The 16,828-nt window shown below is 43.8% G+C and overlaps 1 protein-coding gene across 1 annotated transcript in view; it reads right to left on the bottom strand.

Moving 5' to 3' along the window:
• Positions 1–16,828, bottom strand: part of bin3 (bridging integrator 3) — a 112,512-nt gene that overhangs the window by 78,807 nt on the left and 16,877 nt on the right. The window contains exons 3-4 of the mRNA XM_068001008.1: positions 648–688; positions 340–401 (exon numbers count right to left, since the gene is read on the bottom strand). Of these exons, the coding sequence (XP_067857109.1) occupies positions 340–401; positions 648–688 (103 nt within the window). The remainder of the gene's footprint in view (positions 1–339; positions 402–647; positions 689–16,828) is intronic.

Below are 16,828 nucleotides of genomic sequence, written 5' to 3'. Positions count from 1 at the left end.
TAAAGCACAGAATCCGTATCCCTATTATCCCTCTACCCTAAAGCACAGAATCCGTATCCCTATTATCCCTCTACCCTCAAGCACAGAATCCGTATCCCTATTATCCCTCTATTCTGAAGCACAGAATCCATATCCCTATTATCCCTCTACCCTCAAGCACAGAATCCATATCCCTATTATCCATCTGTTGTCAAACTCTTCTTTGGCCATTCAGATTCAAACATGTTTGTGAATGTGGTGAAAAGACTGTTGCCTCCCTGTCTCCAGGCAGTTCCTAGTTGTGCTTTCCACACTGCCCACACTCCTCCCAGTTCTGCTTGGTGCAGCGCATAAACCTACCTACATCTGCTTCAGTACTTTTCTTCATATCTTTGTGAAGTTTCTTAATCTGGTCTTCAAGTCTAAACACCAAAGAAGAATAAAATGATCACTCTCAGAAGTTGATTAATATCACACTGGAAAAATATAAATTTTTTGTTGCCACAAAGAATTTTAATTTTCTGTTGGAATTAAATATTTCAACACAATGCCAGAAACCAAGCAATTGTTCTTGGAAAAGACAAAATTTAAAAGGAGTAGCTTTAATAAGGCAACAGAGTATTTCTTCAATTTGTGCCTGATTTTTATTTATGTTAAGTCTTACTTACTGTTGGAGCTTGCCATATTCTCGCTCAAAATCTCTCTCCACCTGCAAATTTAAAACAGGAAGAAAAAAATCAGTCAGCAAAAAAGATAAAAGCTGTCAAGGACTCGACACAATGGTTGGAGTGTGGCAGCTTCTGTATGAAATCCACATCTTAATACAGCTGAGGTAAGAATTCGTAACTCGAAGATAGCAGATGTAATCGAATTCTCAAAAGGCTGGTCAATTAGCTCTTGTTATACTGTTCATACCCAGTTCAAATAAAACAACCGTGAACAGTTGCACCCCACTCCAGTGTATCCAAACTCAGAGCCCCACTCTTGATCGACATGCACCAGCTCTCAGTCGGAATACAGCACAGAACACTTTGTGGTTGCAGCACATTTTATTTTAGGTGGAAAGGGAAACTGGCAGAGCCATTTCTATCCTGTTGGAGGACACCTTCAGTCATCTGTAGCCAACACTGCCCCATACCATCCTTTCCTCCCAACTGGAGCCAGTGCCGTGGTTGTCAGAATCATACAATGTTACAGCACAGAAACAGGCCATTCGGCCCATCAGGTCGGCGCCACTGTTTTTCTCCATACGAGCCACTTCGTCTAATCCCATTCTCCTGCTCAGCCTTCATATCCTTTAATGTTCCTCTCTTTGAAGCAGCTTCCTAATTCCCCTTTTAAAAGAATTCATGGTTGCTTCAACAACGAATTCCACAGCCTAACCACCCTCTCCCAAAATAAAATTCTTTTTGCGATAATCTTATATCGTTACCGACTTGTCGACGAGTGGAAACAATCTATCACCAATTACCTTCATGGCGTTGACGACCTCTGTCAGGTCACCCCTTAATCTTCTCAGCGCTTGTGAGAAAAGCCCCAATTTTTCAAGTCTCCCATCATAACTGTGACCCTCTGATCCCCGCAGTAATTTGTTAAAGCAGGGAAGATACAAGTCCAGCAAACACTCAACACCTGGGAAATGTAAGTGCTAATTTTCAGATGTTGGCATTTTTAGAGATTAGTTTCAGGCCTAAATTCAGTCATATGTTTGAACACCAATGCATTCATGCCCATTAGTTGATGTCTACAAATTCTTATCTGGTTGCCACAGGCTCTCTCACTCATGTGCAGCCTTTGCACCAGCGATAGGTGAAGTAGTAACAGATAGTAATTGTCTGAAAATAAAGTTTAGAAAAAGTGAATAATCACCTCAGGAAGAGATAAAGTAACAATGAGCCCAGAGCGGAGATTACCATTATAACTTGGGCTTTCAAGAATACAACGGCTACATCAAAGAAATTACTATCTGCAACATCAGCGTACAGATGTTTAATATGTTCCGATATATCTTAATGGTGACAGTACATAGTTTATTTTAAGTGGGTTAACGCTGCTGTTAAAATAGCAGAGGAATGTCACATGGAAGCCTTCAGCATTCGTATGCTATTACATAGTCATTTCTAGACTTAATGACCACCACAATTACAAGTAATCATCAGAACGGTGGTGCTTTTGCAGATCACACTGGTATTCCAACCTGATGCACCAAGCATCGATTATCCACGTGATGAGCTCCCCCTGATGGTGCAGCCGAGATTCAGGAGTTACTGAACCGAGGGAGTAGGGATGGCCTAAACCAGGCCTTTGTAAAATATGTGTATGCAGAGTGCAATTTTAAATGTCGCTACAAGTGATGGGTTGACATTTTCTGGGTTGAAAACTGTGGTTGAGCAAAGGTCAGATGCTTCAGCCTCTTCTCCCTACTGCTGGAGAGGAGAGGAGTAAAATTGGAGGGAGAATATCACTGGGCTAAATCTCCTGGTGCTTAGTGAAGTGTAATTCAGAGGGGAGAGTTAGCCAACATTCTGCTCATGGCCAGGAATGGTGTGTATACAGGGAAGGTAGAAAAAAAATAATAAATATTCTTATCACAAAAAAAACAGACTAAACCAAACAGAATTACACAAAAAGATTAACAAGAATGCAGCATGCTTTTCAAACTTTCAGAATATTTACTGAAGAAATCACCCAGCTCTGTTTGCAGTTCATACAATGGTTGCTGTGTTGGGCAGAGTGGGCTAACTCCAGTGTGATACTGCCTTTTTCTGAGGCCACTCTTATACTGCAAGTGCAGTGTGCTATCACTGGTAAGTTCCCATTCAACACACTGCTCCAAAAGATCCTAAAAGAAAAAAAACCAAGGGCACGAAACACAACTTACAAAGAACCACCAGCAGGTTAGTGCATTAAAGCCCAATTTACCTTTGCTCTCTCCCACCTGAAGCATATGCTTTCTTCTGTGAATTTTAATTAAAAACATACAGGTGTGAACTGTCGTTTTATACTCGCAGCTACTTTCTCGCCAAGGCTACGTTTCCTTCAGCAGTCAGAGGAAACATAGCCTTGGCTCTCTCCAGCTCGAAATCTGCTTTTCCTTCTGCGACTTTATTCCTTTCTATTTTGTGTTCATTATTTTGCTTCCTTCATTTCCTCCCATCTATTCCATATTGGTGCTTTGGGCATTGAATTCTGCAATCTGTCCATTATTCTGTTAAAACTGTAAACAAGTGGGCTTTATATATTTTATATTCTAGTCAATCTCCTGTGGCGTTGCACAGAAGTTGGAGAATATGGCAACTCTCTTACCCATCTCTGTTATCTTCGTGTTGCTGTTTTTCTCTGTCCCTCCACCTGCTTCCGTTTCTCGCTCCTCTACTTTTCTCCCCTGAACTTTTCTTTTCCGCTTCTCGTTGTCCTTCTCTGTGTTTTTCCTTCCCATCTTTCAGTTATGTTGAGGGGCAGTGAGTGGTGTGGCGTGGTGGGGAAGGAGGTCACCACAGCTGAAGGCTGCATCTGGGTGGGGCGGAAATGTGGCACTCAATGACTCCTTTCCCATCCCTTAGCCCAATCATGTCCCCTACCCACTTTCCCTTCCTGCCACTCCCCATCTCCCATCATTACCCCTGCCTCTTCTCATTTGAACTACTCACTGACCCCCTGTATTCTGCCCTAAACCTTGCTCTGCTGTCACTCACTTCACACTTAACCCATCTTCAGCCAGAAGTGCCGAGTGGATGATCCATCTCGGCCTCCTCCCGATATCCCCACCGTCACAGAAGCCAGTCTTCAGTCAATTCGATTCACTCCACGTGATATCAAGAAACGGCTGAGTGCACTGGATACAGCAAAGGCTATGGGCCCCGACAACATCCCAGCTGTAGTGCTGAAGACTTGTGCTCCAGAACTAGCTGCGCCTCCAGCCAAGCTGTTCCAGTACAGCTACAACACCGGCATCTACCCGACAATTTGGAAAATTGCCCAGGTATGTCCTGTCCACAAAAAGCAGGACAAATCCAATCCGGCCAATTACCGCCCCATCAGTCTACTCTCAATCATCAGCAAAGTGATGGAAGGTGTCGTCGACAGTGCTATCAAGCGGCACTTACTCACCAATAACCTGCTCACCGATGCTCAGTTTGGGTTCCGCCAGGACCACTCGGCTCCAGACCTCATTACAGCCTTGGTCCAAACATGGGCAAAAGAGCTGAATTCCAGAGGTGAAGTGAGAGTGACTGCCCTTGACATCAAGGCAGCATTTGACCGAGTGTGGCACCAAGGAGCCCTAGTAAAATTGAAGCCAATGGGAATCAGGGGGAAAACTCTCCAGTGGCTGGAGTCATACCAAGCACAAAGGAAGATGGTAGTGGTTGTTGGAGGCCAATCATCTCAGCCCTAGGACATTGCTGCAGGAGTTCCTCAGGGCAGTGTCCTTGGCCCAACCATCTTCAGCTGCTTCATCAATGACCTTCCCTCCATCATAAGGTCAGAAATGGGGATGTTCGCTGATGACTGCACAGTGTTCAGCTCCATTCGCAACCCCTCAAATAATGAAGCAGTCCGAGCCCGCATGCAGCAAGACCTGGACAACACCCAGGCTTGGGCTGATAAGTGGCAAGTAACATTCGCGCCAGATAAGTGCCAGGCAATGACCATCTCCAACAAGAGAGAGTCTAACCACCTCCCCTTGACATTCAACGGCATTACCATCGCAGAATCCCCCACCATCAACATCCTGGGGGTCACCATTGACCAGAAACTTAACTGGGCCAGCCATATCAATACTGTGGCTAGGAGAGCAGGTCAGAGGCTGGGTATTCTGCGGCGAGTGACTCACCTCCTGACTCCCCAAAGCCTTTCCACCATCTACAAGGCACAAGTCAGGAGTGTGATGGAATACTCTCCACTTGCCTGGATGAGTGCAGCTCCAACAACACTCAAGAAGCTCGACACCATCCAAGATAAAGCAGCCCGCTTGATTGGCACCCCATCCACCACCCTAAACATTCACTCCCTTCACCACCGGCGCACTGTGGCTGCAGTGTGTATCATCCACAGGATGCACTGCAGCAACTCGCCAAGGCTTCTTCGACAGCACCCCCCAAACCCGCGACCTCTACCACCTAGAAGGACAAGAGCAGCTGGCACATGGGAACAACACCACCTGCATTGTTCCCCTCCAAGTCACACACCATCCCGACTTGGAAATATATCGCCGTTCCTTCATTGTCGCTGGCTCAAAATCCTGGAACTCCCTTCCTAACAGCACTGTGGGAGAACCGTCACCACACGGACTGCAGCGGTTCAAGAAGGCGGCTCACCACCACCTTCTCGAGGGCAATCAGGGATGGGCAATAAATGCTGGCCTCGCCAGCGACGGCCACATCCCGTGAACGAATAAAAAAAAAAACCCTCCATCCAACTCTCTCGCTTCCACTCGCTGCCCCCAAGGGCAGGTGGCAAAAGGCCGGAGCACCCTATCGCATTCCTTCCCCACCCTCCCTATCAAATTAGAATGAGGAAAGAAACAGTCTTTCTCTCTATTCATCTTTCTCTCTCAGCCCACACCCTCTTTCTCTTTCAAAACACTTGGCACTCAAGCCTCTCTCTCCTACTACCCTATCTTCCTATTTCCCTCAAGAGGCTTTTGTTGCTTTCAAGATTTAACTTTTAGAATAATTAGAATGAGGAATCTCCCCCACCTGTCTCACAGGTATTAGAAATTAGAACCACTGTCTCACATGTGTACGTGATTAATTTTGTCCTTTTCTAACCGCGAACAAAAGCAGGCGGAGATAATTAGTTGGCTTCAAAACTCAACTTTTTGAAAATTGAACATTTCCCTGAACAAAGACACTCTCATCCCCTCCCTCTGGTTAATACATTTTCAGAAGTTTATGGAACACAAAACAAAGGTACCAACAGCTGTATAATTAGTACACTGTCCCTTTTTCCCCCACACAAACTCTTCAAAAAAATATGTACATTTTTCCTCAGTTACACTCTTGAAATTTGTCCTCTTGTATTTCAATACTGCTTTAAGAAAGTGCTAGCAGCTGTAGAAAATATTCCACCTGGGAAATTAGGTACAATGCACACACTCAGATTGCATTATGTCAAATTCAGCTCACAGAGACGCAGATCAGGGCAAAAGTATCAATTCTAAGCCCAGGCTTTTGGGAGAGGCTAAGGCCTTCAAGCAAAGACTTCAACAAAATCACTGAAACACACAAAAGATAATTAAATGGATAAATGTAACCCTGTTTTCGTGAAACATGATTGTAAAATGTATTTATATACATTTATACAATTTCTAATTTTAAAGCACAATTAAAAATAAATTCCCCAATAAGCGGTTTCATAGTTAGATAGAATTTTACAGCACAGAAACAGGCCAGTCAGCCCAATAGGTCTATGCCGGTGTTTATGCTCCACATGAGCCTCCTCCCACCTTACTTCATCTCACCCTATCAACATATCCTTCTATTCCTTTCTCCCTCATGTACTTATCGAGCTTCTTCTTAAATGCATCTATGCTATTCGCCGTAACCACTCCACATGGCACCGAGTTCCACATTCTCACCACTCACCACTAAAGACGTTTCTCCTGTTAGCCTCCAGTTGTATATAGCCTGTAGTTTTGGATGTCCCTTGATTCCTTTCTCCCTGCACCCACTCTATTTGCACCAACTGGTCCTGTGCAAGAAGCTCTGAACTAATTTCTGGAACACTGTCTACAGTTTGGCACTTGTAATGCAATCTCTTTCATGTGCTCACCAATCCACAACCATTCACAAAATATACACATCGCAGATCATGCAAGTTGGAAACTTGGCTGAGTTACTTCTAGTTAACATACTTTGGTTTTCACAATATTTCAGTTGGATTACTTCATCACCCTGAAGTGGAAGACCTCCTTTTCCTGGGTGGGATAGCATTCCAAAATCCCTCCACTTATCACACGGTAGACAATCTCTCTAAAGCCCTCTCCTTTTTTATAACTTTTCATATCTCTCTCTACTTGTTGACACCACGGTGATGAGTGCTCCTGCAAAATACCCTCCAAAGCTGCAAATCCACCATCCAATTCACTCTTCCTCCATGCACTTGGCACAGTCTGCCGTTCCAACTCATTCCTTCCCAGGAGCTCAAAACTTTGCATCTCCCTATCTTCCCTCGGCCTTCACTAACTCCTACGTCCTTCAGGCTTTTATTTATTTAGAGACCAATGGCTGCAGTATGGGTTCCAGCTAGGCAATACCTCATATACAGTATATAAAAACAGAAAATGCTAGAAATACTTAGCAAGTCAGGCAGCATCTGAGGAGGAAGAAACAGAGTTAACGTTTCAGGTCGATAACCTTTTGTCAGAACTGGAAGTTGTTGAAGATTTAACAGTTTTTAAGCAAGTACAGAGCCAGGGATAGGGGGAGGGGAGGAGAGGAAAGAACTAAAGGGAAGGTCTCTGATAGGGTGGAGGGCAGGAGTGATTAAATGACAGAAGGGATGATGGTGCAAGGCAAGGAGGGTGGTAATGGACAAGTAAAGTAACAAAAGATGGGTCTGGAGGAGCTGTAAAGGGTAACAGCTGTGCTTATGATCTGAAATTATTGAAATCATTGTTGAGTCCAGAAGGTTGTAAAGCGCCCAATCGAAAGATGAGGTGCTGTTCCTCGAACTTCCATTGAGCTTCATTGGAACAGAGTAAGATGCCGATGACAGAGAGGTCAGTGTGGATATTTCCAGCATTTTCTGTTTTTATTTCAGATTTCCAGCATCTGCCGTATTTTGCTTTTGATTTAGTCCTGATACACAGTACCTGGCTCAAACTGCAATTCTCCAGCCTAGAAGTGAGCACTGCCAATGCACATACGCGTACCTCCTCTTCCAGCGGTTAAAATTTGAGCGTGAGACGAGGTTAGCAGGGGTATTGGCCCTCTTTAAACAACTCTGACTAAGTGCAAAATTTGTAAGGCGATCCCAGGACTCCACCCCCACCCGGAGTATTTTGTAAACCAGTTTTGATACCACAGTGAGGTAACGGTGTCAAACCCATCCTCCAAGTGGTCTGACCACTTTTCTCGGGCCCCAACTCTGGAGTTTTACTGCAATTTAACTGTCATTGTGGAGCTGAAACCACTTCACAGAAATGCTCAAGTTGCATTAGAAACGTCCCCTCAGAGTGCCCAAAACACACTTCCTAATTTACCTAAAACCTTTTCAACCTTGGTGGTACCCCACCATCTGGCCCTTCGTCCTTCAAAATAAACCAATGCATAAAATGGGAGGAATCACGTACAATGTTTTCAACTAATGTCATGTTGGATCTCTGCAACCTACAGGGAAAATTCACCTTCTCGGTTTTTATGCCTCTTTTCAATGAAATGATACAGAAGCAACTTTGTGCCCAATTCAGCACCAGTGCTGGCACTAAAAAGAACAATTTTCATTCCAGCCTGGATGATTCAGATGACATTATTTAACCTGGTGAACACTCAGATCGATGAATCATTCACAGTGATTAGCGTGGAAATAACAATAAACAACAAATCAATCTATTGCGACATTTATAAATATCACAAATATAATCGCTGGTGACATGATAATTGAGGAACTAAGTGGGACATATAGATAGCATAATTACGGTGAAAGAATACATCAAGAAATTGTTGCAAAATTATGAAGGATTTTGATGAGAGTAAGTAAGGAGAAACTGTTTCCACTAGCAGGAGGGTCGGAAACCAGAGGTCACCAATGTACGGTAAATGGCAAAAGAGCCAGGTGTTTGATGAAGAGAATTTTTTTTAATGCAGCGAGTTTTGATTATCTGGAATGCACTGCCTGAAAGGGTGGAGGAAGCAGATTCAATAGTAACTTTCAAAAGGGAATTGAATAAATACATGAAAGGGAGAAAATTGCAGGGCCACAGGGAAAGAGCGGGGGCAGAGTGGGACTAATTGGATAGCTCTTTCAAAAGAGCCGGCACGGGCACAATGGGCCAAATGGCCTCCTTCTATGCTGTATGATTCTAACTTTATTTTGTGAGCCTTCTCTGGGTGCCTGCTGTTAACCCAGGGCAAAAATTAATCGTAACTGTAGTTTATTCACTAAACTGGTCCCGCTTACCATGCAGTGGACGCAGCCTTTACAGGTTTTCTATGTTGATCATTGAATTATTTGTACTGACAGCCAGCCCTACATGAACAGTCAAGGCCCACAGCTCAGTGCACCAACAAGTTTGTTAACAAGAGCAAAAAAAAATCTGAATCAGCCAATAATTTGAATTAAACAATGTACACATTGCATCAAACTGGGAGTTTAGCGCTAAAAAGACTAAAATTAGATTGAAGTGACTGAATTGGCTCATGTGGAGCATCAACTCTGGCGTAGACCAGTTGGGCCGAATGGCCTGATTCTGTGCTGTAAATTCAGGCAACAATGTTATCACACTGCAGAGCGATATCAACTTATCTGAGTAAAAGTACCACCAAACGGGTATCAAAAATTATCTTAATTACTTGATCACTGGCTTGATATTGTAATACAACAGTGTTCTGAGATATCATGCTAGACCTCTTACATAGAATCTCACAGAATGCAAAGCACAGAAACAGGCCATTCGGTCCAACTGGTCTATGCCAGTGTTTATGCTCCACACGAGCCTCCTCCCACCCTTCTTCATCGAACCCCATCAGCAGATCCTTCTATTCCTTTCTCCCTGGTGTTTATCTAGCTTCCCTTAAATGCAAGTACACTATTCACCTCAACTACTCCTTACGATAGCGAGTTCCACATTCTAACCACTTTCTGGGTAAAGAAGTTTTTCCTGAATTCCCTATTTGGTTTTATTAGTGACTGCCTTATATTTAGGCAATAGCAAAATACTATAGATGCTGGAAAGCTGAAATAAAAACAGAAAATGCTGGCATTAACTCTGTTTCTTTCTCCACAACGCTGCCTGACTTGCTGAGTATTTCCAGCATTTTCTGTTTATATTTATGGTCCCTAGTTTTGGACACCCGAACAAGTGGAAAGATCTTCTCTACAGCTACCCTATCAAACCCTTTCATAATTTTAAAGATCTCTATTAGGTCACCTCTTAACCTTCCCTTTTCTGGAGAAAAGAGCCCCAGCTTGTTCAATCTTTCCTGATAGGTACAACCTCTCGGTTCTGGTATCATCCTTGTAAATCTTTCTTGCTCATTCTCCTGTGCCTCCATATCCTTTTTATAATAAGGAGACCAGAACTGTACACAGTACTCCAAGTGCGGTCTAACTAAGGTTCTATACACGTTTAACATAACTTCTCTTTTCAATTCTATCCCTCCAGAAATGAACCCCAGTGCTTTGTTTGCTTTTTTTAAAAAATGGCCTTATTAACCTGCTACTTTTAGTGATTCGTATATCTGTACCCCTAGATCCCTTTGCTTCTCTACCCCATTTCGACTCTTATTTTCCAAGGAACATGGGCTTTTCTTATTCTTCCTAACAAAATGCACCACCTCACACTTATCAATATTGGAATTCATTTGCCAATTACATGCCCATTCCGCAAGTTTATTAAAGTCTTCTTGCAAGAGTTCAGATACTAGCTGTAGTATAAATTTCCAATCATTTTTTCAAAGCATGAAGCCCCAAAAGTCAGGGTGCATTGCATCTTACCCTCTAATTATAAAACAATCAAACTGGGCAGGTTCTCTCTCATCAATCAAGACATGTTCCAAGCATAATTGGAGCAGAAAGCCCAGGAGAAATGACAGAACTGATCTTCCAATTCCGGCTGTTATCTGAAGCTGGAAGATCCAGCGCGTTTTGCGCCCACACAACCTGCGCACAGCTGACGCTGTTAGATCTCCCGTGGTCAGCCCTAATTTAATACTTATTGGACGCTCCTGGCCTGTATTGAGCCGAGCACTGGCTGGGTTAAATTTCCAGTACTGTTTAAAGTAGCCTTTAAATTGGTTGTTCCAGCCATTCAAAGGGGAGTGGTATTTTTTGACAGACAAAAATTCTTCGCAGCAGTGGGCAAAAACCCCTACCCTTCACTGATGCAGCTGTGGTACTACTGCTTCAGTGAGTGGGTCAACAGACACTTGCCCTGGTTGGCACCGTGGTCATCTGTGGAAACTTAATATTACTTATTCTATACAATGCATTAACACCCAAACAAAGTAGTACAAGAGAGAGTTTATTTTTTTTTTTACTTGTTTTCAAGTGGAAGAGCACCTCAAGACAATGATTGAGGACACATCTTCGCCGAGTTCAAGAAACAGCTCACGTTTATACAGCTCAGTAACAACGCCCACCTGTCACAGAATATGGGCGTACATATACATTCTTTATTGGCTCAGGTAGTTGGTCAACCAAAATAGGGAACCCACCCTCGAGTTCCCATAGCCATCTTGATATCTTGGACGCAGGCCTGGGAAAGTGCTTTTCCCTAAGAAACTGTCTTTTATTATCAGTAGGTCTGTAGCTAGTTTCAAGGCTATATGGTCATTTATTCCTGTAGTCAGCTACCTCTCTATCTAAAGGGAGGACAGCTATCAGCATGAGAAACTCAAAGTAATTACACAATTGTGCTTCTATATGTGTTTTCGTGAGAAACTTTATTATGTGAGTTTAAGTGAATTCGCTAGTCAGTTAATATGGTCAAGTATCCCTTCATGCATTTCCACATTCGTGAGTTAGGTGAATTAGAGAGAGAGTTAATATGGTCAAGTATCCCTTTATGCACTTCCACATATCTTCACTGCCACTGGCAGTACCATGCTACTGTCTGCAGGTCAGACATCAACAGCTCCTTAAAACCTCTCCTAAAGTCTCCTTCTTTGGCTTGGTGTCCATTTTTTTGGTTCGGCCTCTGTCGAGTGCTTGTATATTTTTCTACGTTAAAGGCACTATATAAATGCATGTTGTGGTTGGCACAAGTCAGTCACTACCTTCCTGATGAAGTGGAGCCTGCAAAATAAGTTGTCCTGAGCAATTCCCAGGCAGGCGTGTTTGAGTGTGTACGCACAGCCGCAGAGGGAAGGACAGGCGTGGGCAGTCTGCCTGTTTTGAGCAAACCTACTTCACGCCCCTCCTTTCATCCTCTTCTTCGTCTCCCAAAAAACTCAAAACACAGAGGAAGGTCCAGAGCAATTCCAGCAACACAGCTTTAAATACTTACTTCCTGAAACGGCAGGAACATCATTGCCCCTTATTTATGAGTAAGCCAAAAGCACAGTGCACTCCCAGCCAGATCAGCAAATCCCGTGAGGACTAATGTACATCCATGGTTTTGGGGGGGGGGGGGGGGGGGTTAATTCAAAACTAATCTGCGGAAACAATATTCCCGTGAGCAAGTGGTTAATCTATGGAACAGGCTCTCTTGGGAAGACGATGGAAACAGATAGTATGATTCATTCAATGCAAATTAGATAGATTTCTTTCAGAAAATAACATTTTGGGATGCAGTGTATGAGTAATTTGAGATATGACGTGGGAAGTGTAGCAAGCTTGGGAGCAACAGGTGACTTTGGACGTATGGTTCCCGAAGCTCTCCACCACTGGGGTTTTCCTCATATCATAGTGGGTACAGCATAGAAGACCATTTGGCCCAACATGCCTGTGCCTTTGAAAGAGCTATCCAATTAGTCCCATTCCCCTGCTCTTTGCTCATAGCCCTGTAAATTTTTTCCCTTCAAGTATTTATCCAATTCCCTTTTGAAAGTTACTACTGAATCTGCTTCCACCGCCCTTTCAAGCAGTGCATTCTAGGTCATTACAACTCGCTGCGTAAAAAAATGTTTCAAGTTGCCTCTGGCTCTTTTGCCAATCACCTTAAATCTGTGTCCTCTGGTTACCGACCGTTCTGCCGCTGGAAACAGTTTCTCCTTATTCACTCTGTCAAAACTGTTCTTAATTTGAACACCTCTATCAAATCTCCCCTTCACCTTATCTGTTCTAAGGACAACAACCCCAGCTTCTCCAGTCTCTCCACATAACTGAAGTCCCTGTGTCAGTTGTAGACTGACTGAAAGAGGTTGACTGCGATGATTAGTCAACAACTCCATTCTCGTTGTATTACATGACTAACAGGATGGTAGAAAGCGAACTGGACCCTGGTCTTTTTCGTCCAGCAATTCCTACGCTCCTATTAACATTAAATTCATTATTGAAATGAAGCTCTCGCACATGAGGAGAGCAGTGATTCGATCAAAGGTTCAGTGAAATGGAGCCTTGCCTAATTTCCTACACCCTCACACTGGGGAGCCCGATCCCTGCTGGCAGGAAAATCTGCCTTGAACTGCAATCTAACTGATGAATATTCCCAGACTGGACCCAACGAGTCACTTGTCAGTTTAACACAACAAGAAAAATACACTTGTTCTGTGCTGTGGGGTTTTGCTGCACTTACAAAGCAAAATGAATCGTTACTTTAAATTCATTGGGAGCTGTAATTTTCCAACAGCATTAAAACCCCCGAGGCCCGTGCAAGTGGCAACATGAGCTAACGTTCAGCCACATGCCATTCTACCACGTGCCACGACAGCAACAGAGTTCCACTGAGGCCTGTTGCACAGGAATTCAAACTACATAACCTGGGTGCTAGACGGCTTTGGTTAACAGTGACACTGCTATTTGCCCTGCATTTCCAAACACATTGAAGAAGCAACTGCATTGCGCCCATTTAAAGATTTACCAATACTGTGCATTGAGAGGGGCAAAGTTTTATTGATTTGTGGGATAACAAAGCTACTGTTTATCAGTTACTTGCCTAAAGCAGGAGATATTTTTTCGTATATGAAGAAAACTATGCCGCTTTGCTGAGTTACAATATGTCAGAACAAAGCAGCACATTCCTGGTCTTTTATCATTCTGCCCATCGTTTATACAGGGTGGTGAAGCAGCAATAATAAGTGACCGCTCTGCACTATTTACCGGATCAAAAGGCTCTCAGCAAGTTTCTATCCCTGTTTGCACTGCAGAAAAGATTGCTCAACATTGATATAACTGAGGTTACGTACAGAAATCCGCCAATCTTCAATGATGCCGGAAAAGCAAGATTTAAAACAGTATGGAAAGAACGCAGAAGTGGCACGTCCTTTGATAAAATTTTCCAAAATATTATACTGCTGTAGATATGGTCTTTCTCATCGTTTGAACACAGCTCAACCTTCCAGTACAGCTCAGTATTTCATCACGTCAGTGGAAAGAAAAATACCGCCCTTCAAAAGTTGTGGGACAAATGCAGCCATTTAAGGCCAGGTGCTGTTCTTCTCCAAGGCCTTGCTGTGAGCCATGTTTCAGTCCCTTGGCCAGCAGAAACTGAGCAGGCATAACAAGAGAGTGCAAACACACGCACATTTAGTTATAAGTCACACCAGGCCAGAGGCAGAAAGGCTTTGTGCAGGCAATAAAAAATGAGGAAGATTATACCTGCTGCAGGTATTTTAACATGCTTCCTCGATCATACAACTTCGACATGCAAATTAACAAACGAAGGAAAATCAGGGGATAGAAAAGGACCATTTGACCTCGTAAAATTCATTCTTTGAGTACCTTAACCCTCCCATCATGGCATTCAAGTCTATTTGAATAACTCCAATGTTTTCCATATACCATCTTGCTTGATGGAATGCTCCAAGCATTTTTTAAATAATAGGTTTTTCCAGATACATACTGAATCGAAATTTACTTTTCACTCATTTCCATTTCCTGTTGTACTTTGACGTAATTATCTAGATTTGCTTCATCCCTCTTCTTTATATATTAGGTGGGTCAGTGCATTCAATTTCAAAATGCATCAAAAAAAAACCCTTTGCAGAAGTTTACATTTTACTCGTGTCCACATTTACCTGCAATGCCTGTGATCAGGTTTCTCAATGTGAAGTGAGTATTTTCCGACGCCTCCACCTTGGTCCAATGATTCCTCGCCCTCGAGCCCTGCTCAACCTGAAAACTGCACTTGGTCTTGACTCGCAGTTTGCAACGCCACGGGTGGTTGGCTAGCACTATTAAAAGTCGTGCCTGTGAGAGCGCAGTGTTGTAAGTCAGAGTCTTCCACCACTTGGAGCACAGAACCAAAGGCCACTCTGCCTTCATCCAATCACATTCTGGAATTTCAAACAATCAGATCCCACAAATGACTATCCCTTCAACTCGGTCAGCTGTGGCTCAGAGGGTAGCACTCTCGCCTCGGAGTCAACAGAATCATCGCAAGCATAGGTCATGGGTTCAAGTCCCACTCCAGAGACTTGAGCACAAAATCTAGGCTGACATTCCAGTGCAGCACTGAGAGAGCGGTGTGCTGCTGGAGGTGATGTCTTTCGGAGTAAATGTTAAACCGAAGCCCCGTCTGCCCTCTCAGATGGACGTAAAAGATCCCACTACGCTATTTCGAAGAAGAGCAGGGGAGTTATCCCCAGTGTCCTGGCCAATATTTATCCCTCAACCAACATCACTAAAAACAGATTATCTGGTCATCATCAAATTGCTGGGCACAAATTGGCTGCCGCGTTTCCTACATTACAACAGCGACTACACTTCAAAAACACTTCTTGGCTGTAAAGCTTTTTGGGACATCCTGAGGTTGTGAGAACTGTTACATAAATGCGGGTCTGTCTTTCTCTTTTCAACTTTCCAATTCCATCAATCGGACCTCAGATCCACCTCTGCGGTGTAATTTTTGATTGGTTCAGTCATAAAATACCCATTACATGTTACTCCAAAAAAATATTTTGTGCGATGTCCCAGTTCCTTGCCCACCCCACGATAAACTCCTGAAGATAAACTTTATTGCCTCGGTAGCACACAAGAAATCAACAGCCTCAACTCGGAGTGCAACTTACCCCACAAGCAGGTGGCAGCACCACAGCCGCCCACACCCCTATACTCCACAGCCCAGCCGAATTCAGGTACAGGGTACCGAGGCCTCAAAGAGAACTGTCTATGCACAGGAGACTAAAAGGCATGCCCATGCTGATGACTTAATCTTTCCCCATGCTCAGCTGCTGGCTCTGCCTGTTCCATGCTATCCCACTTGCTTCTCCCTCCCCCCACTGGAAGCCAGTCCAGCTGCACTCTACCCCCCTCCCTCCATGGCTCTCTGCAGTGCTACAGCTCTCTTCCAGCCCATCTATGTGCTGCTCCTCAGGCCCAGGCGTCCTGTACTCTACGCCCCTGACCTAGGCCTGTCTATAAACATCTGAGCAGAGAGAGGGGGGGAGACAGAGAGAGAGAGACAGAGACAGAGACAGAGAGGGAGGGGGAGACAGAGAGATCCTGCTCCACACAGCAATGGTCACGAAGGTAGTAAAATTTGGGCTCATGGGGATGACATTACTTGCTATCTTGTTCTAGGCAACTGATACAGGTGAAAAACAAAAGTGCCAAAAGAAAAATAGCAGATTGAAGTACAATCACAAACTGCAAAAATGACAGGGAAAAATATTGAAGCAAATCAGAGGAAAGAGTGAAAACACCTTTAATCTCACTGTTACAGCTTCATGGTTTAGGGATTTTTTTTCCCCCCCTCTGCTTAATGTGTTTAGTTGAATAAGTGGTACTATAGTTGTGCTGATCACTTCTGGTGTCAAGAGAACAAAAAAAAAATCAGACAGGGGTCCTCTCCACAGAAGTGAGGATGACAGCAAGCATCAAATAACCCATGCCTGGATGGACATGTGAATGCTGGAGGAGAACGTCAAGCTTGGCTGTGGTTGTCTCTGCAGCTTCTCAACACTCCGTGTCTGGGCTCACGTGAAGAATGGCCACTTTGATGAGCTACTGGAGGGCTGTAGGAGATGAGGGAGCCATACCCCAGCAACCGTCATTGCTTGTCGGAGAGGGAAGAAGAAACTGCCTT

Source organism: Heptranchias perlo, chromosome 20, assembly GCF_035084215.1.
Source record: "Heptranchias perlo isolate sHepPer1 chromosome 20, sHepPer1.hap1, whole genome shotgun sequence".
In the NCBI taxonomy this organism is placed as follows: Eukaryota; Metazoa; Chordata; class Chondrichthyes; order Hexanchiformes; family Hexanchidae; genus Heptranchias; species Heptranchias perlo.
This window is presented reverse-complemented; position numbering and strand designations above follow the sequence as displayed.